The following is a 24,478-nucleotide window of genomic DNA, read 5'->3' on the forward strand; positions in this document are numbered from 1 at the left end:
GCTCCCCATGTCCCTGCCCCAGAGGGACCAGGGATGCCCCGGGGCAGTGGCCAGGGGATGCTTTCAGGCCAGGACTAACTTGCGTACCCCAAAGTAATGACAGGAGATGCCAACTGAGCTCTCATTAATTTTCCACGATGCAAGCATCTCTGCTCTCTGCAGCCAGCTCATACGGCTTTATTACCACGCTCTGCTGGGAAGTCAGGGACAGCTCACACAGATCCACAGAATCACAGAATGGTTGAGGTTGGGAGGGACCTCCACAGACCATCTAGTCCAACCCCCCCTGCTCAAGCAGGGTCACCAGAGCATGTTACACAGGATGGCATCCAGGTGGGTTTTGAATATCTCCGAAGAAGGAGATTCCACAGCCTCTCTGGGCAGCCTGTTCCAGTGCTCTGTCACCCAAACCATAAAGAAGTTCCCCCTCGTATGGCGATGAAACCTCCTGTGGTTCAATTTATACCCGTTACCCCTTGGCCTATCACTGGCCACCACTGAGAAGAGTTTGGCCCCAGCCTCTTTATGTTGTCCCCTCAGATATTTATAGAGGCTGATGAGATCCCCTCTCAATCTCCTCTTCTCTAGGCTAAACAGGCCCAGCTCACTTATAGGACAGATGCTCCAATCCCTGAATCATCTTAGTGGCTCTTCACTGGACCATCTCTAGAAGCTCTACATCCCTCTGGTACTGGGGAGCCCAGAACTGCACACAGTATTCCAGGTGTGGCCTCACCAGGGCTGAGTAGAGGGGAGGATCACCTCTCGACCTGCAGTCCACACTCCTCCCGATGCAGGCTAGGATCCCGCACAGTCCAAGTCTGCTCTCCAGGGGTCTGTCCTATCCTGAGCACCAGAGAAGAGGGGTGGCCCCATGGGATAACCCCCACACACACCATGAGAGAAAGGTACCTGTGGCTGTAAGATGGGGTCACACAGGATGCCCACGGCCTCTTTCTCACCCTCAGTGCCAACGTGACAGGGTGCTGGATGTGACAGGTCCACCCCTTGAGCTTCTCCTGCTGGGCTCTGAGCTGCAGTTTTCATGAAAAGCTGCTGAGGTAGCTTGGGACAGCGGAGAGCACCTGCAGAGGCCCCACCACCATGCCAGGTCCCCTCGGTGTGAGCTCAGGGCCCACGCCGAGCAGCTCGGTGCATGGCACAGGGCCCAGCACAGCACACTGTCCCATCGAGAGCATCGCCCTGCGTGTGGTGTCCTCCTTCCCGCGGCAGTGCCTGCCACAGCAGGGCACGATGCTGAGGAGGAAGATGCTCTCCATGCACTGCTCCTGGGAGAGCTGGGGGTCCCCAAGGCTCCAGAGCCTGCTTTTACCTGGCACATTTCTGGGGAGAGCTGAGGGCCCTTCCCTCTGCACCTCCCTTTAACAGCTCTGATAAGCGACCTGTGGCTGCTTTCACTCCATTAGAAGCTCAGCTCATGCCTGCACCAGGCTGAGAGCATGGGATCTGCCAGATATTCATCACAAAACCATCTTGCTGTCGGCAGATTCCTTCCGTATGTTCCTGAAATGGGGTGAGGCAGCCCCCCTCTCCTACCACTCATGCCCCAACCTTCGCGTCGTGCTCTGCCCCACAAGATCCTCCTGCACGGGGCTCCTTGATGCAGGGGGAGAGGAGAGGGGTTGCATGGCATTTCCTGCCCAGGAGATGTGAGGGAGGCCACGAGCAGCAAGCTGGAATCCCCGCGAGGTCTGGCCTTCACTTTCCAACACAAAAGGCATCACACGGGGCATGAGGGAACATGGATATGGATCTAATTATGGTGTGGAAAGCGGTCAGGCCTGGAAATCAATTAACTGTTCTTCAGAAGGACTGAGTTCCCCAAGTTGAGGACAATTGTGAACAGAAAAATGTAAAGGGAAAAAAGAAAATGGACAGAAAACTAAAAATTCCTCAAGGAAAGGTATTTGGAAGCAAAAATCCACAAGCAGAAAGACAGGTGTAAGATCGTGGTGAATGGATGGCATTAGCAACTGCAAATAAATCTGAATGCAAAACAATGAAACAGAGGAAAAACAAACCTTCACAAACCAAACTGTGAGATGTGAGAAATCAGTAAGGGAAGTAAGCACAGGTGTTAGTATCTTCTGGGATCAATGCACTCAGCTGGCTTTCCTGTGGCTCTCCCTAGAAGAGCTGGGGCTGTTGCCCACCCAGCAATGTTCACATTCGAGCTGCCCTCGAAAACATGAGAATTTCCAAAGGCCCCACAATATGTGAACATAATGAAATGGCCACCTGGAATGACCCAGCTAGATGAGGTGCTTAGGAAGGGAGCATGAATGAAAGGCCATATGCAGTCCCTCTGATGCTGAATGAAATGCCAGCAATGTGATTATTGCGAGTCTCCGAGGCTTTATAGGGCATAGGTCTTGTCAAACAAACAAATGATGCAATTACTGGTTGGGCTGACAAAGGTATCTGCACAGACATAATAGACTTAGTCCACAGGAGGCATTTCATTTACTAACGTATAATATGCTATTAAAATTTCAGTTTGGGAAATGCAGAGTGAGGGGATGGGTTTCGGGAGGAAGGACTCCACCAGGAACTGCGATCCCAGCGTGCCCTAACTGCGGAAGGGGAGCATGTCAGCGCTGGCAGCACACCTACATGTCAGCATTGGAAAAGATGCCCAGAGCATAGCAGTTAACTGGGAGCATCTCAGTTTTGGACGGGGATACCTGAGTGCTGATGCTTTTACATTACAATGTGTTTGGTTACTAGCCCGGCAGTAACCCCAGGCACAGAGCTGAGATGTCCCTGTCCCTGCAGGCGTAAGGAGAGCAAAGTGATTGTCTTCTTTTCTGCTCACCTTCCTTGGAGACGGGTCACCACAGCGCTTTTTCCAGAGATTAAACCATCTCTCTCTTGATCATGGACACTGCACTCCGTCCTCTGTGGCCTTAGCACTAACCCTAAGGGTGAATTGGCTCCTGAGGGAAGGTGTTTCAGCACTCCTTAGAAGAACCAGTTCTGGCTCTGCTGGGAGATTGCGCTGGAGCCAGCAGCACCTCGTGGTCAGCAGCCCATGTGCCTGCCTTGCCTGCCTGCAGGCCTGATCCTGCTCCCCTCTCTGTACCAGCCAGGCCACCTGCCTGATCTGTTTGCTCTTAGGAGTCATTTGTCCCCAGCCTGTTTGATTTAGGAACATCTGGGATGGTTATGACAACAACAGCATCTGGTGTCAACCCGGCCAGGCTGGTGGGACCGAGAATCAGGGACTGGGGACATGTGTTGGAGAACTGCTGGGGCAAAGTGTCAGGCTGCCTGCACAGGTGATGGTGCGTGGGAGAAGGAACGAGAGGCATCTCTGCAAATTAACGAGACATTTGATTGCCGGCTGGGATATACTTGACTTCAGAGGACCTCTGCATCTGGGAGCAGTGCCAGTAGCCTGAAGAATAGAATAATTGGCGTGGGTTGATGGGTGGATAACAATAAAAAAGCTCTATTAACACTGACAGGGGATGAGAGTGGAGAATTGCTTTGTCAGGAGCCATCTCTTCCCCTTCAGTCTCCACGTGTATGCAGAGGATTGTCTGGTTTAAAGTTAAATCTGTGTCTAAAGAATAAGCCAGGATTGCTGTTATATGGGAGGCATGAAAACAGCTTCCTCATTACCCTGGCCACCACATATCACCCATCCACACCCACTCATCCATGGGCTTATGATAAGCTGATCATAATGTCAAGTGGTAAGGGTTCCTCCAAATAGTCCTTATGGCCCCATCCTCAAATCTATGCTAAACCTTTCTTTTTGCTGTGTTATACATAAATATATATGTACAAAATATTTTTATGATACAGTTGGTTTTTTTCTTTTTTTTTTAAGATATCATGGTAGCCAAAAGGATTGTCTGGGAAATCAAAAGGCAACCAAGTCCTTCCCAATGGAGAACAGCCCAAGGAAAACCATTGCCCATGCTCGTCTTCAAAGAAGATAGCAATCAAACGCTTTCAGTCTTCCTGGAAGATTGTTTTATTAGTTCAACCTGGAGAACTGAAGAACCACAGAAAATTAACTCATCTTATAACCTTTCCTTGTAAAGATCAGTCAGGAAAATTTGTGGATGGACTCCCAGAGCAGGCGGTGAGTTAGCAAGAGGTGATGAGCAAACACGTCTCTCTGCAAAGACCACTTAAGAACTGGTGATGCCTTTGCAGTGCTGCAGGGACCGGCTGCCACTGCAGGCTGTAGCTAGGGCTCCTGTGGACAGCAGTACGGTGGGTGAAATCACACCAGGCCAAGGACGGGTGTTTTCCAGAAGTGGCACCTTGAAAAAACTGGCAGGGAGAGTTCACCACTTCTGACAGTGCTTGCTCCTGTATCATCGTCTCCGGTAAAATCTGCACCTTTTATTTCCAGTCGGTCTATGCCTGGCTTCAGCTCCCAGATATCAGTCCTGTTGTGTTTCCCAGTTTATTGCAGAGCCTTTCAGAACTTGATGTTTTTCCTCATTAAGTTACTTATTTGTTGCGAGCACATTGCCTTTCAAGTCTCTCTTCAATTAGCTAAACAGATCAAGCTTTTAAACCCTTCACTTCAAAGTGTCCTCTCCTGTCCTCAGAACATTTTATGGCTCTTTTTTTGCACTCTCTCACTTTTTATCATTCCTCTAATGTGTGTGGCTGGCCTCAGCATAGTCATCCCCAGAAGCCAAAGTCACCTCCCTGCCCCAGCCCTCTCCTCTGTTCCTATATCTAAGAGCAGTGTTAGCTGTCTTGCTGCTGAGCCACGTGGAGCTGCGGTGCTGCTTCGAACCCTAAATCCAGGTCAGTGCTGGGGCTTTTGGGATCAGCTTTGGTCATGGCTGCATCAGCTGTGAAGCCAAGCCAGAGCTCTCTGCAGTCACACCGGCCAGCTTACCTTTAAGTATATATATGTGTGTTTATATATGAAATGGAGGCTGTATCTTGGCTGTGTTGATTGACTTTAAAACCAGTGGATTGGGTTTGATCCTGCCTGCTGTCAGCCCTTGTCTTGCAGAGCGGAGGAGCTGGCGGCTCACTCAAAGCTGTGACTGCAGAGGAGCAGGGCAGCCACTGCTGCCAGCCCCTGCTGTGGTGTGCCCTTTGTGCAGGAGGACGTGCAGCCCCCTGCAGCCCTCGCTGTGGTCCCCCCCAGTGCCCCATCACCTCCCAGCATGTCAGCACAAAGGGCCTCCTTTTCTCAAGCCACAGCTGGCTGGCGTGCTGCAGTGGCAGCAGCTGGAGGAAAGGACAAGGGGTGGAGAGTGTGATCCTTTCCTGGACCATTTTTCCAGCTCCACTGACCCGTACAGTTCCTGAGCTGGGATTTGCATCTGATTCCACAAGGAGAGCAGAGAGGGGTGCAGGCTGGAAGAAGGTGAGACAGTGGCTTTCCCAGAGCTTTTCCCCCACCTTGGTCATCACCATGTCTCACAATACTTGGAGATGATCCTGTAACACATCCTCCCCACTTCTTTCCTGTAGGCTTTGTGCTCATAGAGATGAACGTGCACTGACTTATTTTCTAAAACTGATCAAGTTTTTAGCAAGTTTTCCCAGCAGGAAGGATGTCCCAGCCTGAATCAGGTATGACTGCGTGTTGTTGCTGTATAGTGGGTTTGTTAATTAACAGCGAAGGAGGTGGCTGCCTGCTCCTGAGACAATGAGAAATTGTCTCCTTTTAAATGGAAATCCTTTGAATTCCAATGTACTAGAGCCAGGACATTGACTAATAGGCTGTCCAGCAGGTGCTAATTTGAATTTACCTTTGAAAAAAGACGTGACGAGGAAGGCGGATTAAATCACATAATCCAGCGTTTGACTAAATCCATTTCTTGAGCTCTTTGATCTGTCTAATTACCTGCTAGCTAGCTGCCTTGGAAGAATATCTTCAAACTTTAACAGGGATGGTTGAAAATCATGATTTGGCACCCTCAGTGCTCATAACTGGGCGAGTAAAGAGGGCAGCAGGTCCAACACAACCTGGCATTCTTTGGGGATGAGCGGTTGCCACTCCTGACCATAGTCCATCAATGGCAAGTCCCAGCCAGCACGCTGCAGGCTGCAGGCGCTCCCCAAACCTCCCTGTTCTTCAAGTAGTCAGGCACATGCCGGAGGGACGGGAGCTCTGCTGGTGTGCAGGGCAGAAAGCAGCAAAGCAGGACCCTGGCTCTGCCCAGCCTCTGCCTTGCAAAGTCCGCAGCAACTGCCTGCCCTGGAAGCAGATGGGAAACGTCCAGCCTGATGAGCTGCTGAACTCAGCCGTGTCCTGAGATGTTTGGTTCCTCTCCCCCTCCATTTGAAGAAAAGGTGTCACGTCTTCCCATCCACTCACCTGCAGATAAAGGTAGCACTGAGCTGGCTGTCGTTTGTGGACAGAGAAACAGCCCAGCCTGGAGGGACAGGGTGAGCAGACGTGACCAAGCTGCCATAACCTGGTTCCAGCAAGCACCAGCTTGGGGGGAGTGGAGGAGATTAAACCAGAATCCAAGCTGGCTGCCAGATTCCCCCTGTGGTAAAGCTTTTCCAGCACGGTTGGCTGATTCTTTCATATTTAACACTATGCATTTCCCCAGGCTGAGCTTCTCCAACACAGGCAGAACAGGGATACCACACCACCCATGTTCAGCCTCCCCATGCAGTCCTCCTTTTGCCACCCAGTCTTTGGAGGCTCGGGTAAGAGCATCTCTTCAATCCCACAGACAGGGGGATGTTTCTGTGTAAACACAGTCACTAAGAAAGCCTGGGTAAATGCCTCTTTATTTTGCTCACAGCAGGCAGCTCAATTTGTCTCTAATGAGTACTAACATGCTCTCCTGCTATCAGTCATAGCAATTACCCCGGACTCACCAGTTGCATACAGAAAACATGGATAACCACCAACAACCTGCAACATGCCCGGTGACATCAATGACACTGTGACAAGGCCACCAAACACATAGGAAGAGGTGAGTCAATGGCTTCATATGAACAGCGAGGACAAGGCACGGGGGCTGCTGCATCTCCTGCTGCAGGAGGAGGGCGCTTTGCAGCAGGGTGAGCGCAGGGGTACCTGCTGCTGGCAGCTCTTACCTTCTGGTGGTTCCCACGGGTGGACAGCAGGCTGTGGGGAGCTGCCACCAGCCCGAGGCTTTCGTGAAGAGGCATTGGTTTTTGGCAAGAGAAACCAATGGCCATCCATACGAAGGAGCAAAGGAATTTGTCCTGGTCCATTTTAAGAGCTGTCCCCTGAGACCTTCTCCTCCTTTGTGTGTTAGCCCTACATAATGAAAGACCTGGGTCTGCAGAACTGCACTATGGGCAGACGCCTATCACTTAGATCAGAGGCCATGGGGCACATCTCCAGAAAGAAATATTTGTCTTTTGGCTCAAAAAGACATAAACTCTGCCTGTGAGTTCACTTTTTGGCTGAGGATGAGATGGGACATGGAGATGGAAAGCAAGGTGACCTCTGCCCATAATCAGGTGCGTTTCCTTCTCTTTGCCCGAAGTCCAGCAATACTGGCAATGAATCATATGTAGTTCCCACCCCAGGGGAAGGTGATGAAGGCATAAATAGGCCTGGCTGCAAGTGGCGTGCAGAAAATGGGAGAGCTGTGGCTGCTTCGGGTTGAACAGGCAGAGCTGAGAGCAGATCTCTGGGGTAGGTCTGCAGTTCGTGGTCTCACAGGGCCCATCTGTTCAAGAACACAGGCTGCAAATCCCTGCTGAGCCATGGCCTAGAGGTCCCTGAAGAAATGCTACCGAGCTTTTAGGAGCTTTCACTGGTCTCTCTGCATGTCCAGTATGGCATCCTCTCAATCCTCCCACAGGCACTGGGGGATTGCAGCACCATCAGCCTCCTAGGGAGTACAGGGATGAGCTGAGCAGGGTTTTCAGCCATTCAGGCAAAAAGAAAAATGCTCAGAAATGAATGCTGGGTGTATTTCAGAGGTTTTTCTATTCTCATCATCAGCTGATCTAAAGGACAGCTCTGCCAAAACAAAAATAATATTCTACTCAAAATATTAAAATAGAGACTTGTGAATAATAAAGCATCTGGAGTTCTATCCAACCTCCTGTCACAAATACAGGATATAAATTTTCATGCATCCTTCTTTGCAGACTGTACAAGGGGCTATAATGCCAAAGTGGTTGTTCTAGGTAGCCTGCTGCTTGGACTATTTTTCTACTGCTCTCTACACTCAAAAAGGGCACAGTTAAAATTTTGTGAGAACTGTACTTCTCTTTTTCTTAAGTCCTTGGTTGTACTGCATAGTGTGCAAAGCCAGGAGTGAATTTGCCTTCAGCCTTGACCTGAAATCAGACATGAGCACAATAAAACAGGTTAGCACCAGCCCACCTGCCTCGTATTTTTCCTTTTAGAGAATTACAGCCAGAATTAATCCTAAATTAATCTTAATAAAAATAATGAGCTTCAAAGGAGATGGAGCAGAGCAGCCACATATCAAAGGGGGATGTTATAACAAGAAGGCTTCTTGCAGAAGTTATCATAATTGACAACACAGTAATTGGAAGAGAGCAATGGCTTCGTGATAGAGGGATAGCTTCTGGGCAAGTAATGTGGACTTTTTGTTACTAATTAGATTATATTTTGCAGCAGAGATATCACAGGTTTTGGTACTACCTCAGTTCCTTTTGGTAAGTGCTTTGTCTGCCACACTCCCTGTGAAAATGTGTGCATGCTATCATGGCATTCGGGGCTGGTGGGAGGCACGTGGTTCTGGCTGCTCAGCATGTCCCGGGGGGAAGAGACCCTCTTCCCAGAGGTTTATAATTTTGGCAAACTTTACTCAGGGTGACATTTTTTTAGGAAAGATTCTGCATCAAACTGAAAAAATCCTGGACAAAATTCTGAAAGCTATTTGAAAATGTTTAGCTGTGTGAACTTTGGGGGGTGGGAACTAATGGGTCTGTCCAAACAGCCCCAGTGCCTAAGAATGCCTATTCCTATGAAAATTCACTCACATTCAGATGATTTTATATGCCTTCATAAAAACAAACAAACAAACAAAAAAATAACATTGCTCAGCAGTGTCTGAAAGATGTCTTACAGGGAAGCAGTGAAGTGTGTTCGGACTGGGACAGGAGAGGAACTGGGATGAGTTGGGTAAAGCTGCTAGGAGTTGGTGGGTGTCTAACTGGAAGATGACATGAGAAAGATAGAGGAGGCCTGGGAGATGAAGCTGGAATTGTATTTTACTGAGTGTTTATTAAAAAGAACTAACCCGAGGCAATTCCACAAGTTTGCATGAGATGTCCTGTCACCAAATGCAAAGTCAAACCCTAAATCAATTAGTAAATACCAACACACCCTCCCCCAAAACAAAACAAAACAAAACAAAGCAAAACAACAACAGCAACAACAACAACAAAAAAACAGCTGTGCAGTCCATTACAGATTGCAGGTTCCTTTTCTCTTGTGGTTCCATCTCAGGCACTGCACAGAACAGACCTTCTCCAGGGACATGCCAGGGCTGGGTGCTGAAGGGACACTACTACCCATAGAGCCCTACATCAAATTTGGAAGGAGTTTTGGGCATGGAGTGTGGAAGAGCTTCTGGCTGATGGGGTCATGGGCAGTGTTGCTGGTCAATGGCTGGAAGTTTGGTGCCTGTGTCTCCATGTGCTGCCTAGGAAATCATGCACAAAAGACAGCACTGATTTTGGGCCTCATTTTCCGGACATGACGGTACCTGATTCGCAGGAATTCATAAATGCAGCTGAGGCTCTTCCTTTATGTCCCAAAGATGCTCTGTGATGGTAAATCTTCCCAAACAAGTTCCTTTTATAAACCTGGCCCTTGAGAATGCACCAACACAATTACGATTACCTTTCCAAGCCTTAAGTCGTTGTACAATGAGGAAAACATTGGCCCTTCATCTGGGTATCTGGAGATAAACTTACCTTTATACAGCCTGATGTATTCCGGTGATGAATGCCACTGAAAAGGCTCTTGGAAATGAGAGTAGGGGATGTGAAACATGGGCAGTGAAGAAGGCACCCTCTCTCAGGACCAGGACTAGGAATTTGTCTCGTCTGCTGTGAACGCCAGGCTGCTCGGGGAGCAAGGAAACAACAAGGGATGGCATTTCTTCCATCAGAGAGCACTGTTCAGGTTGGTGGTGAAAGAAAGAGTCACAGGACCTGGACCTTACTTGTGTCCTATGACCTGGCCATTACTTATGTCTTGTGACCTGGACTGGACATTATTTATGTCCTATGAACGATTATTATTTATGCCCTCTTATTTGACATGGGGCAATTTCTGGACTCTTCTCCACAGAGGCCACCCATGCAGGCCCCTGCTACCAAAACCTTGCCACATAAACCCAGGACAAAGACATCTCTGACCAGTGACTATGGGGCAGAGGGACAGTTCAGGCACCAGAATCTCAGCTGATCACAAGGGGCTTTGGCCAATAGCAGAAGCTTTCAAGTCTTTGAGCAAAGTTTTCTTTGGTGCTGACAGGTTCTGATGGCAGAGAGAAGGAGAATGATTTGTCTTCAGAACTATTTTTTCAAGGCAGAGCAGGAGTAAAAAGGATTATTTCTTTCCACTAAGTAGCATCTTGCCATGGTGCTGCTTGCTGTGGTTCTGTGTGGACACTGAGCTGCTGGCAGTGCATCTCCTCCCTGTGCCTGCTCACATGTATTTGGCCAGTGACAGACCTGCCCTGCACGGACAGGTTTCTCCCTCCTCTCTTGACCACTAAAGCAAACACTTCATAAACACGGCAGTGCGTGTTTCCCTGCTTGCATGCTCCACTGTGAGCTCCCTGTTGGGCTAAGTCAGTCTCTAGTTGCATGCAAGGAACAAAACACAGGCATGGAAGATGATTTAGGAGTGCTGCAAGCAGCTTCTCCTAGTTATCTGCATTTTTTTTTCCTTGAGTGACTTGATTTATCAAAGTCCTCAGCCCAGTTATTCTTCCTCCATTTCCCACTAGAGCATAGAATAGAAACCTCTGTGCAATACATGTCTCTGTGGGGGACTTCCCAGATGGAGCTCTGCTAGCTGTGACAGCACAGATACTGCGGCAGCACAGATTCTCCTGACTTCTCAGCACAGAGTTGAGCCTGAAAATCCCAAAGTTCTGGCTGAGCTGAGTGCTCCCATGTGCTTGATCACTGCCAGTGGTGCCAGGTGTTGCAAAGACTGAAGGTGGCCAAATAAGTCCGTGCTGTTCCTACAACAGCTCTTCTCCCAGGCTCCTTTGGTCTCTTAATGCTGCCACTAACACAGAAGATAGGTGAAGTCACTGGTAAGGGTTAGCTAACCTGAGTCCCAGTGGTTTGGGGGCAGTTTGATGGAACAGAGGTGGCATGAGGAGTAGGAGAAAAACCACACCTTGCTGGGGGATTCTTTGGGATCTGGAGGGCCTGGGTAAAGCACTCAGCAAGAGTGTGCTGTCTGGGGAACTTTGCTGGTGGAAATCTGAGCAATGCAGCAGGTGCTCACTTCTTAAATAAGCTAAAAAATAAATTCTTCAATCCAAAGTAATCCCTTTTTGGGCAGCCCAAAGGGCAACTGGTATTAGGCAACTCTTTTACCTTGCACTAGGACATCTTTCAGTTACTGCATCAGGGTTAGATGAATCCTGGTCTGAAAAGACTGAGGTAGCTCCTGAGCTTTGTTGCAGCCAAGCAGTTTTGATCACAGCAGGCACCTCAGTCCAACGTATAAACCCTACAAAATCTCTGAGCAGATCTGGCTCCTAAAGAGTTCTGAGGCAGCAGTTTGGCACTAAATGTTCTGAAAGACGATTTAGTCATCCCTGAGATGATTTCTACCCTGATGCAGTCTTGTGGCAAGCAAAGAGAGACACCAAGAAGGTGAGCAAAAAGGACTTCCTGGCCATGCGTGGGTATTGAAATGGACATGTGCTGCAAATCATCCAGACCTGTCCTCCGTCCCCTGATGGATGTCCCTCTCCTACAGCAACTGAACTGAACTGAAGAGCACTGCTTTTTTGGCAGATGCAGAACTCTGTCAGCAGCCTGAAGTTCAAATTAAAATAAACAAAAAGTGCTTCCCAAAAGCTCGAGGCAGAAGGGAAGAGCTGCTACCTGGCATTTTGACAAGGAGGGAGATGGGGCACTGGGGCGTATTCCCAGGCTGCTCCTGACTCACTGTGTGACTGGGGTGAGTCACTTCCGAAGGTCTCTCCTTCTGATGTCCTCTCTGCTCTGCAGAGAATGATAATGCTCCTGGAGGCTCTTGCAAACCTCCATTCATTATTAAACGCCTGTAAGCGCGCTAGTGCCTGGGAGGAAATGCCCTGTGGAAACAGATCCCTCCTTCGTGGGCAGAAAGCACATCCAGGCTTGAAGTGAACTTCAACTCATAGAAGTGCTCACGAAATTGTGGGTTTTGTCTATGAAAATAGCTGAGAGAAAGGTGATATCTTGTTCAAAGAATTACTGAAGCAATAAGTCTTAGCAGCCACATAGCATTTATTACATCAAGAAACATCACCCATCTGGTCTCAATGCCTTATAATCAACAACTATACCCAGCACCCAACCAAGGAACTTGGGGTTGCTGAAGCAGACTTGCTTTTCAGAAAACAAAAAACTCAGTTTTTGAAATCATCCATACTTAGAAACTTCACTTTCCTTGTTAATTTGTTACAGTGATAGTCTGTCTGGCTTCAGGTCTCACCAGCTGATTCTTCTGATGCTGGATTAAAGAGCTCCTTAATATCTTACAATTTTCACTCCCTAAAAATGTTTTCACTTAGTGATCAAGTCACCTCTCAGCCTCTTGCTATGAAGTAAAATGCTGATCTTTGTAAAAACCTCGCTGAAGAGCATTTCCCCTGTTCAGTTTTGAGTTGGACTGCTTCTCCACTAAGACATCTGTATCCGTCCCAGGAGCCCTGCTCCAGTTCCTGGAGGGCTGATTTCTTTTACTGTATTCTGGCACTTTTTGTTCAAAGGACTCAGAATACTCTTGCATCAGAACTTTCCACTTTTGTTGATCTTTGCTTCCAAACCCCTCTGTGTCTCTTGCAACTTTTAGCAGCAATGATTTTATCTTTATTTCTGGGTTGCTGAGCTCAGTGTTGAACAGTATATGGTCTTATGCTAAGTTCTGCCAAATGCCACTTGCAACAACTCTTCAGAGGGTAAAACCCACTGAAGCCCAATCTGAGATCTGCCAGATCCCTGCTGCTGCACCCATTTAACATCAGCTTTCTCAATAATGTGCAGTGATAAAATCTTAATCAGATTGTCAAGTAGCACATGATCCAATACTGTAGGAAAAACTAAGCGTATTGCATCCTTGACAGACCAAATTTTAATAATATTAGAAAATGATTTCAAGTTTCTTTGACAAGATCTATTTTCTCAGACCCATGCTGACAGGTGTTAATTATCCTGCAGTCCTTTAATTTGTCATCTGTTTTCAATGTCTTTACAAGGCAACTGAGAGCAGGGCTAATCCTTAGGTTTTGGGAAACATCCACATCTGTTGTGCTGTAGCCAGGGGTGGTGGGATAGCTACTGGGAAGATGAGGCTTATTGGGCTGGCCATTCCTCCCACCCGGACTCTTGTCCTCCATCAGACTACTCCACCACCTTTGTGGGTTCCCAGCAACATTTCTGTATTTTCCCCTTCAAGGAGAGGACAGAGCCCTGTCCGTTCTGGCTCTGGATCTTACCCTCCCCAGAGGGACAGGTTGCTGTTTTGTTGTTGAGTGTTTTAATTCCCTGCAGCCCTGGCTGTGCTCTGTGCCAACAGCCACACGAGGAGGTGGCATCACGGCCTTGCTGTTGAACTGACCTGTGACTAAGCCATCTCCACCACATAGAAGAGACTGCTGGCAAAATCCAACCCTGTTGTTCCCCAGGTAACCCCACAATGCCATCATGCCCATCCACAAGGCCTACCAGGTAAAGGCCTTTTGTTTGTTTTGTTTCTCTGCCCATGGCTGGTCTTGCTCTTTCTGTGCTCCACTGCCTCAGTCCTCAGTGAGGACACCTGCTCAGCACGCCCCTGCCCTGCCAACTCTCCTCTGTGCACTGATCTCCAGAGAGACAAGGTGGGGCCTTCATCACCACACCTTCACCCACAGAGTGTGGGAGTGAATTGTGCCACACCCTGGCTGTGTACGTGGGTGTGTGCCCGCTGAGGGCAGGGACCACTGCCTCCCACCACACAGCCCAGGAGGACCCTGCCGAGTGACCCGGGACAGGGTAGGCTGCGATGGCCTGCACTGGGGCAGGCCAGACACTTTCCATGCCATCCATCAGAGTCCCTCCAGTCGCACATGTGAAATCAGACCCTGTGTGGCAAGAACTGTCTGGCAGAGACCTCATCTGGGATCCTGCCAGGTTGCCCATGCCCCTGGAGATGCCCCTCTGACCACCAACAGGGATCCTGTGGAGATCACCTAGTGGGGCCAGCGAAGACAGCTTGAATGAGGGCTGGATATCAGAGCTTAAGGTCCTCACCATAGAACTGAAATCAATTATTACAGGAATTGGAAACAGCAGGATTTATTGTCCTTTGAGGCAAGAATTGGCTCCAGCTTCATCTCAGTCATCATTGGTTCTCAATGCCATAAATCCTGCTGTTCTCTTCAATACCTTTTATGGGAAGTGGAGAAATTAGCTAATTCCCCATTGCTCCCTCCCCACTTATTAGTACTACAAAGGATTGGGTAATTATGAATAGAACCGCCAGGCAAAATGAAACTTCTCCCTTTAAAACGCTTTTTAATTAACTCTGCTGGGTTTGTGTGTTTCTTAGGAAGTGCTGATTATGCTTTGCTGACTTTGAGCTCTGCTTTTGTGGAGACAGGAGACCCCCAGCACAATCCCAGCCAGAGGGGCAGAAAGAGGCCCCATCTTCCCACCAGACCTACCCTGGGAAATGCTTGTCTTCTCTTGAGGGTAGTGGTGTGTTACAGCCCAAACCTTATTTAATCTGTTTAAGCAGAGCAGCAAAGGAACAGAAAGCAATGGGGAAAGCCCGAGGAGGAGCTTGGCAGGTGAGGGGTGGTGATGGGGTAACCTCTGCACCATACTGAGGAGGTGGTGGGGAAGGACCCCTGGGGCTCATCACCCTTTGGAGCTTCATGCCTTGGCCCATAATAGCTGCAAGGTAGGAGAGAAGGGACAGGGGCAATGTGGCACCAGCAGATGAGGAGAGCTTCTCCCAGAGCCTGGCAGCATGGGGACAGGCTGTCGGGGCTCTGTGCTGGGAGGGAAGCCCCACTGAGGTTCCTGCCCTCCTTCAGCCCATCTCAGTGGGGTGCTGTGAAAGCCTTCTAGTGCCTCAACAATTTCCACTTCCAGCAATCCTTCCCAATTACCAGATATCACTTTTTTTTTTTTTTTAATATATAACCACTTTGCATAATGCTCAAGGCAAATGAATATTAAAATTAAAACACAAAATCTGACATTTCCTCAAAAAAAAAAAAAAAAAAAAGGCAAGAGATAAACACTGCCATGTTTTCCAGAAACCCCAAACTCAGAGCTGGCAGAGGTGAAAGTGCAGTTGCCCGCCCATGGTAGTTGTTGTCACCCCTCTATGATGAGGGATGTTTAGCGAGGAGCACAGTCTGGATTCATTGACACTGCTCGCACCCTGGATGAATGATGAAGAAACTCCTGCATGTGCCAAGCTGCCAAGAGTAAAAGCAACGCCCTCTTTGAAGCCTCCAGTGCTATGGGACATTTCACTGACTTTGCAGTACAGCCTTTTAGATGGATAGTGAATCACGGCTTGCCAATGTAAAATTAAAGGAGGCCAATTTTAAAATAAAATCTTATAGGCTTGAGCGACAAAATTTTACAACATGTAATAATGTCTTGCTTCTTCACTCTGCTATTTCTTGGCATAATGATGAAATGCAATAAATAAATACATAAAAATAATGACTCTTCCAGACCTTGTAGCTTTTGTTTTAATAGATGCTATTTAAGTACACACAGAAATAAAGATATCTACCTTTCAAACGCTGGTTACAAAGGTTGGGAAGGCTGCCAAGAAAATGGCCTTTTATTTTTCCCCAATAGATATCAAAAAGGAAACAATTTATATGTTGAAATTGCCTTTATTTTTGAATCCATAAATATTTGTTACTGACAAAAGTGGAAAAATCCTTAAGACTCTAAATTTTACTAAACTGATAATATTTTTGTTTACAGTACATACAGAATGTGCTTTTACAGGTAAGTATAACAACAAGAATAATACGGAGAAAAACAGTCAAATACTGCTCATCTTGAAGCTTGTTTAATGGTTAACCAAGAGTCTGTGCAAAGTTACAGATACAAATGTACTTCCTCTTCAGTACTACTGTATAATAAACATGGAATCCATAAACTGGGCTAAAGCACAAAAATATCCACTTAACCCCTCTTAGGAAATATTGTCCCCCAAACTAAAAATATTACAGTAAGAAGTGTCTTTCTCAGAGCCAAGAAATTCTTGCTACAAAAATGTCTAGCAGGTGTACAGATGGAAGGCTGGGAGTGGATACGAAGCACATGGGCGGAGGGTGGGGATGGGGCGACGCGCGTCTCCTCCGGCGGAGACCTCCTGTACGTCACGGGTCGTGGTGGAGACGCAGGACGTCGCCTCGCTCGCTGCTGAGATTTCGCTTCCAGATTTATTCCCACATGTTCACAGCATGGGTCTGACTCTCCCCTTGCCCCCAGCAGGTGAAGCGTAGGTTGGTTTTCCCAGCTGGGATTTGGGCTCGGTGAGCCCCTTCTTGCAGCCTTGAACCAGCTAAGAGAGGCTGGGAACGACACCTTCTACCATCCACTTATGGACACACAACACGGAAGCGGTTGTTCTCTAAGAAACAACCCCAGCACAGGCTTATTGCTAACAACACATTTTATGAAAATATTTAAGCCCCCTTCTCACATATTTCCCCTTACTAACTTTTACTCAACTGAAATACACCTGATCATGAAATCTGTATGTGTTAAATATATTTCAGCAGAGTCCCTCCTTCTGGACCAAGCACTAAATTTGAAACAAACCTAAGACAAGCTACTTCTCCATCACATGAACTGCAGATGGCAAATTGATCACAAATTAGAACACTTACTTCAAATACAATTAAAGTTACCCTGTTTCACGATGGTTTTGTTTGTTGTGGAAGAAGATGAAGAAATCTTCCCAGCTACCAGGAACTACCTATCTCTTACAAAAAACTTGATGCCAGGCTCTTGCAGACTTCTGGTGGGAAAGCTTCTGATAGACACAAGAACAGAAATACACATGCAGGAAGCCCAGATGCATGGGATTAGCTTTGCAGCCGGCCAGGTTAGCAAAACAGTAAGCAGAAATTAAATCTAGGCCAGGAAAGGAGGGCTTATTTCCAAGTAATTGTTTCTTCCACCCACCCACCCACCCCCATCCCCAAGTAACAGAGCATTGTTTATAAAAGGAACATTAAAACATTGAAAAATATTTCATTTTTCCTTAAAACACAATTCACTGTCATTAGAAGTCTTTTACGACAAAATTTCTGTTCCATGTGGTGATCTGCATGGTTCATTAAAAATAGTTTTCCACATTTCAAAGACTGAGTCAATAAATTTTGGAAGCTTAAATTGGTACAGGGTCATTTGGAACCTGATGACTGCATTTTACAGTTTGTATATGTATATATATATGCGTATTTATATGTATACACATATACATACGTGTATCTGTATTAATGAGATAATTGTATAAAACCCAGTGCAGCTCACTATTAGGTGTTGCTGCTTGGGGAATGCAAATAATTATGAGTTTGTAGGAAATAATATAAACTTTTCTACATCACCCTCCCCCAGTCCCTGCACATGCACTCTGGGAACTGGATGCTCCACAGATGTGTGTTTCCACCTGTGAGTTGGAGAAAAAGACAGATCAATTCTTCATAGTATATTAGGTTAATCAAGGCAGATTATATTTTACTGTACAGAGGAATGTGACTGCTTGCTGCTTTCCTCCTGAGTGCAGAATGAGATGGTGACTCAGACAAGAGGAGAAGAAAGCGGAAAAGTCACAGTGCAGGTAACAGCATCCTTAAGAGCTGCTGCCTGCCAGTGGGACCATGACCAGAAGGAAAGCAGTGGGAAGTCTGGGGAGCTGCATCCCCCTACCCAGCACTCTCTTTCCAGGTAGACACTGGATTGCAACACATCAGACATGATGTGGCAGGACAATGGTGAAAAACAATAATAAAAACGCTTTGCTCTTCTACAGTGTCTGTTGTGAGAGGGTCTCAAAGCACTTCATAGACATTATGGAATGAACCCTCATAATGTCTCTGCGGAATAGGGAAGTGTTGCTGTTATCATCACGTGTTGACTACAGAAAACAGAAGTGCTAGGGACTAGACTGTGGACCTTGACTTCCAGTCCTGGCCCAAGGGTCCTTTCAGCGACAAACTGTCACAATGAGGAATAAGTTAAAAATGATGTAAGAACACCTCTGTGTGCTAAAATGCTACACCTCTAGATAGCAATACATTCCAGCACACAGGTCAAGCCATGGGAACACACAGTGCCCAGAAACAAATTGCAGCCATCCAGGCCATGGTGCCTTCTCAAAGAAATTGCTGAAAATTTTGCGTGGTGGTGACAGAGTCCCTGAAGAGATTTGGCCTATAAATGCTTTTTTATGGTTCTCATGGGACACATCTGCTTGAAACTGTTGTGTGGGTGGAAGAGGTGAGGAAACAGGGCCAAGATTTCTTTGGAGGATTATTGCCTGATAGGAAAAGTTATCAGAGGGCCTGTGATGTTGGTCAGAATAAGAGAAGGCTCTGAGGTCAAATGGCCTGGAGCACAGCATAGCATCTGCACGGGCTACTTGAGTGAAAATTTTCCGTATTTGCATCTGGTCCAGCAGCTTCTTAGCTCACAAACTGAACATTTAGACAAGGACTAGAGCTTGAGACATACAGCTATGGAAGTGGAAAGAGAGGAGTGTTCACCTACCCGTGGCCTCACATGGTCACTCTGCTCCTCTGGCCCTGCCACCTCAGCTCCTGGAGAGCTTAGATTGGACTCTCCTCTCCCACAGTGTTCACATTTCCCTGCTTGCAGAGAAGACCCTGGCTTTGTCTGGCCCAAAAATGACTGGAAAGGCCCCAGAATCTCAGCAGGGACTGCCTCCCCATCAGCCATGTGCATTTTTTTCTTCAAATCAGTCACGAATTTCACACTGCAGGAAAATCACCAAGGGCAATGTTTTCACAGGGATTTGCATTCTGTGAAGAAATACCCAGTGACTGAGCTGAGGAGCTTGAAGGAAGTAGGGGAGAGGAGTGTCCATCAAAGGAAAGGTCAGGAGATGAGGTGTGAGCCTTTTCTCTCTTGTCCCTCCCATGCTATTGACCTTCTACCCTGATCCATAGACAATTTTGTCTGTTGCCCAGAACAGTTTTGCCCAAGGCTGCACGTTATTGACCATCTGGACCATGGAGACACTTATTTGTTCCTTCCCAACTCAGTTTCCGTCAAACAAAGCCCCAGTGCTTCTCTCAGATGGATTCTATTCTGAACACAGTCTCCATCAGGTGGGGCAGAAGAAAGTCCATGAACTAGGAGCAGCAACCCCAGGAAGGTGTGGGAAAGAGAAGGGCCTCGGATCCCTTTTGAAAACGGCAGCACAGTGAAAGTCAGCTTGGCTCCCCCTCTGTGGCCTCTCTAAATTCCACCTGGAGTAGACAGCATGCTCCTCCTGCCTACCCTGCACCAGGAGAACCAGGTGCTCCATCATCAGCTGCCACGTGAGCGTCAAATTCACAACAACCCACAATCCTTGTATGTAGTATTGAGCTGGGAACAGCATTAAGGCCAGGATGTGGGAGGTATTTGAGGGGAGGAGAACAGAGCTAATTTAAATGGAGTTTAGTAAAGAGTCAAGTGGGAGAATGTGGGTAAGTAGGATGTGAAAAGTACCATATGGGAACGTGTTTGCAACTTAAAGTCAGTCATCTTTTCACCCTGAGGAGGGAGCATGCCTGTCATTTGGGTTGGGTGTGGGGGTTTGTGCGTGTGGTACATGTGGTGGTGCTTTGAGTTCACACCAAGGACAGCGAGTGTTGGATAGTGTCCGGCACTACTGCAGTTACAGCACTGGGTCTGGGGGGCCTTCAGAACCTCTGAGATCCTTTCCTGGCCAAAGAAGTGCGTTCTAGTGTGAGTTGGTTCCACAGAATTTGATAGGAGCAAAAAATGAGAAGAAAATAAATAAATAAATAAATAAATAAATAAATAAATAAATCAGATCTCAAGCTGTCTAGAAAGCCAGAGATAAAACCCTCACAAATTCTGGACCCATGAGTCTATTTTTTAAAGATTTTACAAATATACAGTATCTAATTACCATTATATCAGATATACAACATGCCCATTTATTATAATTATGCTGGATATATAATTTATATGCATGAAATGTAACTGTCTGCATGGCTAGGATTGGGACTCAGTGGAATTGGAATTTGGAAGGTTTCTTTTCTGGGCCATTACCTAGTAAGACAATCACAGAAAATTACCGGCCTGCTTTTCGGTAGACAGACACCCTCAGCTTTGTGTTTCTGCTAAGGGATAGAAAGAGATTTGCTACATACAGAGTTCTAGGTTGCAACTGAGAGGAGGAAATATGTCTAGAAACAGGGGAACTGGGCCAGTGGAAAATACTGTCAGGAAAAGAAACTCTTGTTGAGAAACCCAGGCTCACTGAAAACCATAATAGCCTTTCCTGGCAGGAGTTTTCGTGGAGTCAGGGCTTCCCCCAGTACAGGTCAGCAGCGTGAAGCTGAACAAATTCTGGTGCTGTAGGCTCAGCAGTGGCAAGAAGCTGAAGGAAGAGAGAACCTGTTCCCCCTTCCTATTTACACGTTGGAGACACCGAGATACTAGAATGAGTGGAGAAAGGGTCTAACAAGCATTTCAGTATATTTGTGCTTATTGAACACATCAACCCCACTACTTCCTACACTGAGAGAGCAGGCGATTTGTAGGCACTAGTATATTTTTATCTTATGAGTATATTTAATATAAACTAAATTGTTATTTCTCAGCCAGGCTATTCTCGTACCTAGATCTGCCAGTCCCCTAGCAAAGTCTTCCCTTGAATTTGCTCCAAGGGTGAGGAAGACCAGATGGATGGGTGCTGGCTGATACCAAGCTGTCTGGAGGTGACCCCCAGCAGCCAGAAGCTTACCTACTTGCTACTGAAAGGTCAACCATGATGGCTGGCATGAGGGATGAGAACAGGGCCCCTTCCTGCCAGGATGGGGTGCTGCATTTTCTCCTCCCCGTCACAGGCTGCGTGAGACTGGTTCTGCTTGTAGCAATTGAAAAGTCCTAAATTGATAAAAATAATCAGATAAAGCAGGTGAGCCCTTGAAAGGAGCCATCTACTACTATGGCTTTCTTTGACAGAAACTGATGCATGTCAGGAAATTTCCTCCATTATCCCTCACTAACTTCAGTTTGGTTGGGTTCTCCTTATGTCATCAATGCAGGGGTGGCTTTAAAAACAACAATGTGGGTGGGACTGTCAGAGAAGTCTTTTCAGACACTGAGTTATTAGAGGTTATCTTGGCCTATAAGGCCACTGCAGTATGGGGTGCGGTGGCCACCCCGGTCCTTACTGAATATCTACAATGCTCGAGGTCATGATATCAAACAGTCACCTCTGTTTTGCTCGCTGTGCGGTAGTGATGGTGGTGTCCTGGAATATAATGCAGTTGTTCTACCGTGTTGTGCCGTCGGGAGGCAAATGCTTGGCGCTTGGCGGAAGTTGGGTTCATACCTAAGGTATTGTACAAGTTATTTGAGGCACTGGGATGGGAGTGCATTTTTGTCATCCTGTAGCGATCCAAGACAGGTGTGGAAACGAAGACGTCTGTGTGTGACAATGCCCGCGACATCGACTGCTCGGGGTATCCCGACCGCTCCGGGGAGAGGAGGGGGTCTTGGGAGTGGAGGCGCTCCGCGGACAGAAGCTGTTCGTCTGAGAGGATCCGTTCATAGGACATGCTAAACTCCTCGGGCATGATCCTCTCAGGGGACAGCACCCTGTCCTGGGACATGGCCCTGATGGGACGGCGGGGCCTCTCCCTGTGGTTGGTCTGCTGAGACATTTTGATGACGTTGATAGGGAGTGTGCCCCGGGCTGCCAGGTCAGGCAGGTGTCTCCTCCTCATGTAATACTCATCAGCCTCTTTGTCAGCTGTGGGAAAAGAAAGGGAACAGTTAGAAATGTCAGAGCCATGTCCCACAGGCTGTGTGCTTCACACAGCCATGGAGAAGCCTCCTAATGACACCTGAGGACTGTCTCCAGCAGCTGGACCTGAGCATGGACATCCACATCAGGGTGCTGCCTGTTGGAGAGGCACCAGCCCTGCATGGGTTGTGTGGCCATGGGCTTATGGCAGACAGAGACAGCTCCAATTGCATGGAGACAGATGCAATTCCCTGTGTGATGCATCACACCTTCCTGCACCATGACACAACAGACTCCATGCGCTGCTGAGTACAGACCATGGTACCACACGATTTACACAAACAGCAAGTCATGGTGAAGTTATCCAACATCACCTTCGCAATACAAAGGAAGCATAGGGAAGGTGAGCTGGGGCAGCCAAGTTCCCCATTTGGGGAAATCCATGCCTCATTTCTGGCCTCAGATGTAGATGTGCTGTGGCATCCCTAAGTGATGTCGTCTCATTTTAAATGTCTGTTTTTAATTATAAAAAAGTAGCTGTGGTGGGCTCTCTCTGAGACATTGAATCATCTGTCTGAGATTTTATTTTCCAGTTTTCCAGATATTTTGTCTGATATTGTAGAATTTATCTCATGGAAAGTTTCTTGCTCATTTTGCTTCTTCTCTGTCTTAAACTATCTGTTTGTTACTCAGGAACTCAGCACACAGACACAGACACACAGCATCATCTTTTTGGATTTCAAACATACGAGGATGTCATCTGTTGCAGATACTTCCCAACATACCACTTTAATCCCAGAGCAGACGGAATGACCTGACTCAAGCAACTTGCAATTTGAAGATGAAGAAAAAAAAAAAAAAACAACCCAACTTTCTGGTAAAACTAATTGATGTTCATATGCCATAAGCATATAAGATATATAAGATTAATCAACAGTCGCTGGGCTTCAAAGCCAGTGCAGCTTGTGGACTGCTACGATGTGCCTGTGACTGCAGAGGTGTAAAGCACAGAGCACCAGTCCCTTACCAGACGTACACTGTCATTAAGTGAAAAAGCCCCACACTGGCCTCCATGGGCTGGGGGATGGAGGTGTGTTTAATGCCCTGTGCTCAGAATCTGTATGTGCCTTTCTACTCCATTTCTTTTTCTAAGATATTTCCTTGATGTGTCCATCTCCCATCCTTTCTGTCTTATCAGGGACTTCAGGAAACCCCAGAGTGAGACTCATGCCAGGCATGTGGCAGGCAGCCTTCCTCTCCTTAGAGAAGACAACAAAACCCCAGCTGGCGTGCAGGAAGGGGCTTCCCCACACAAAGGTAAAGTGAAATTCTCCACCTTACAGAGAGAGCAAGGTCTCTTGCAGAGTGACCTAATGGGAGCTGCGTATCACAGGGACTACAGAATTGAGAACACACATCATCCAATATGCCCTTTCCTTATCAATCTCGAGCCAAGTGTTGATGGGCAAAGACCTCATCTCCTATAGGCCACACACAGTTCCTGGGACCGGTCATAAAATTCCTTTGCAAAGTCTTTTGCCTATAAGATAAATACAATAAAGATACATCATAAAGATAATAAAAAAGAACCCCTTTTCTCAGCTTCAGTATTTCACTCCATTGATGTAGGTGATGTAAGCTGGGAAAGTATCAGATGGAGGAGGAGGAAAAAATTACGTGTGGCATTTCTGAGGATGCTCAGGTGATAAAAATTGCAAAGCTCTGCTGCAGGACAGTCTAGGCAACCATGGGGTGTGTGAAGTAGATGATCCTCTCATGGGACAGCACCTTGTCCTGAGACATGGCTCTCATGGGATGGTGGGTCCAGACCGTGTCCTCAAACGCTTACAGTCTATGTAGACATTCAACATACCTAGTAGTTAAATAGAAATTTGGTGAGGAAATTCCTTGTTTACTCTGACACAGACATAGATCTATAGGTTTTAGACATCACATTGGATGAGGAATTGGCTGGCTGTCCCATGAGGCAGAGTTATCTGAGGAAATGCCAATGTCTTATGATACAAGATTGAGTGTTGACAACACCCCAGAAGTTAGCTCACAAGAGAATAGTTTAAAATTGGTGTCTTGAGCTCTTCAGGAGGAACTCAGAGTGCTTTAAGCAGCCTGTGCTGGATGCTCTCATGCACTGGTCTCCACTTTTCCTATCCCACATGCTCAGTGCTCTCTTTGATGCCGCCTGGCTGCTGTTACTCATGTTTCTGCAAATAGTCCAAATACCCTAGAAGATCCGTGAAGAGAATGGCTGGTCTTATCTCA

The 24,478-nt window shown here is 47.2% G+C and overlaps 1 protein-coding gene and 1 long non-coding RNA gene across 3 annotated transcripts in view; one reads left to right on the plus strand and one right to left on the minus strand.

Moving 5' to 3' along the window:
- The first annotated feature begins 5,258 nt into the window (after positions 1–5,258).
- Positions 5,259–15,885, plus strand: LOC136786667 (uncharacterized). Its single transcript, XR_010825946.1, has 2 exons — positions 5,259–5,580; positions 6,820–15,885. It is a non-coding gene; the product is annotated as an uncharacterized lncRNA (long non-coding RNA).
- Positions 15,886–15,919: 34 nt separating this feature from the next.
- Positions 15,920–24,478, minus strand: part of SHISA6 (shisa family member 6) — a 257,507-nt gene continuing 248,948 nt past the window's right edge. For both annotated transcript variants that reach the window (XM_013199461.3, XM_066980305.1), the window contains one exon: positions 15,920–22,204. In XM_013199461.3, coding sequence (XP_013054915.3) covers positions 21,654–22,204 — 551 coding nt within the window. In that variant the 3' untranslated portion in view covers positions 15,920–21,653. The remainder of the gene's footprint in view (positions 22,205–24,478) is intronic.

The sequence above is a fragment of the Anser cygnoides genome, chromosome 19 (assembly GCF_040182565.1).
Source record: "Anser cygnoides isolate HZ-2024a breed goose chromosome 19, Taihu_goose_T2T_genome, whole genome shotgun sequence".
Classification (NCBI taxonomy): Eukaryota; Metazoa; Chordata; class Aves; order Anseriformes; family Anatidae; genus Anser; species Anser cygnoides.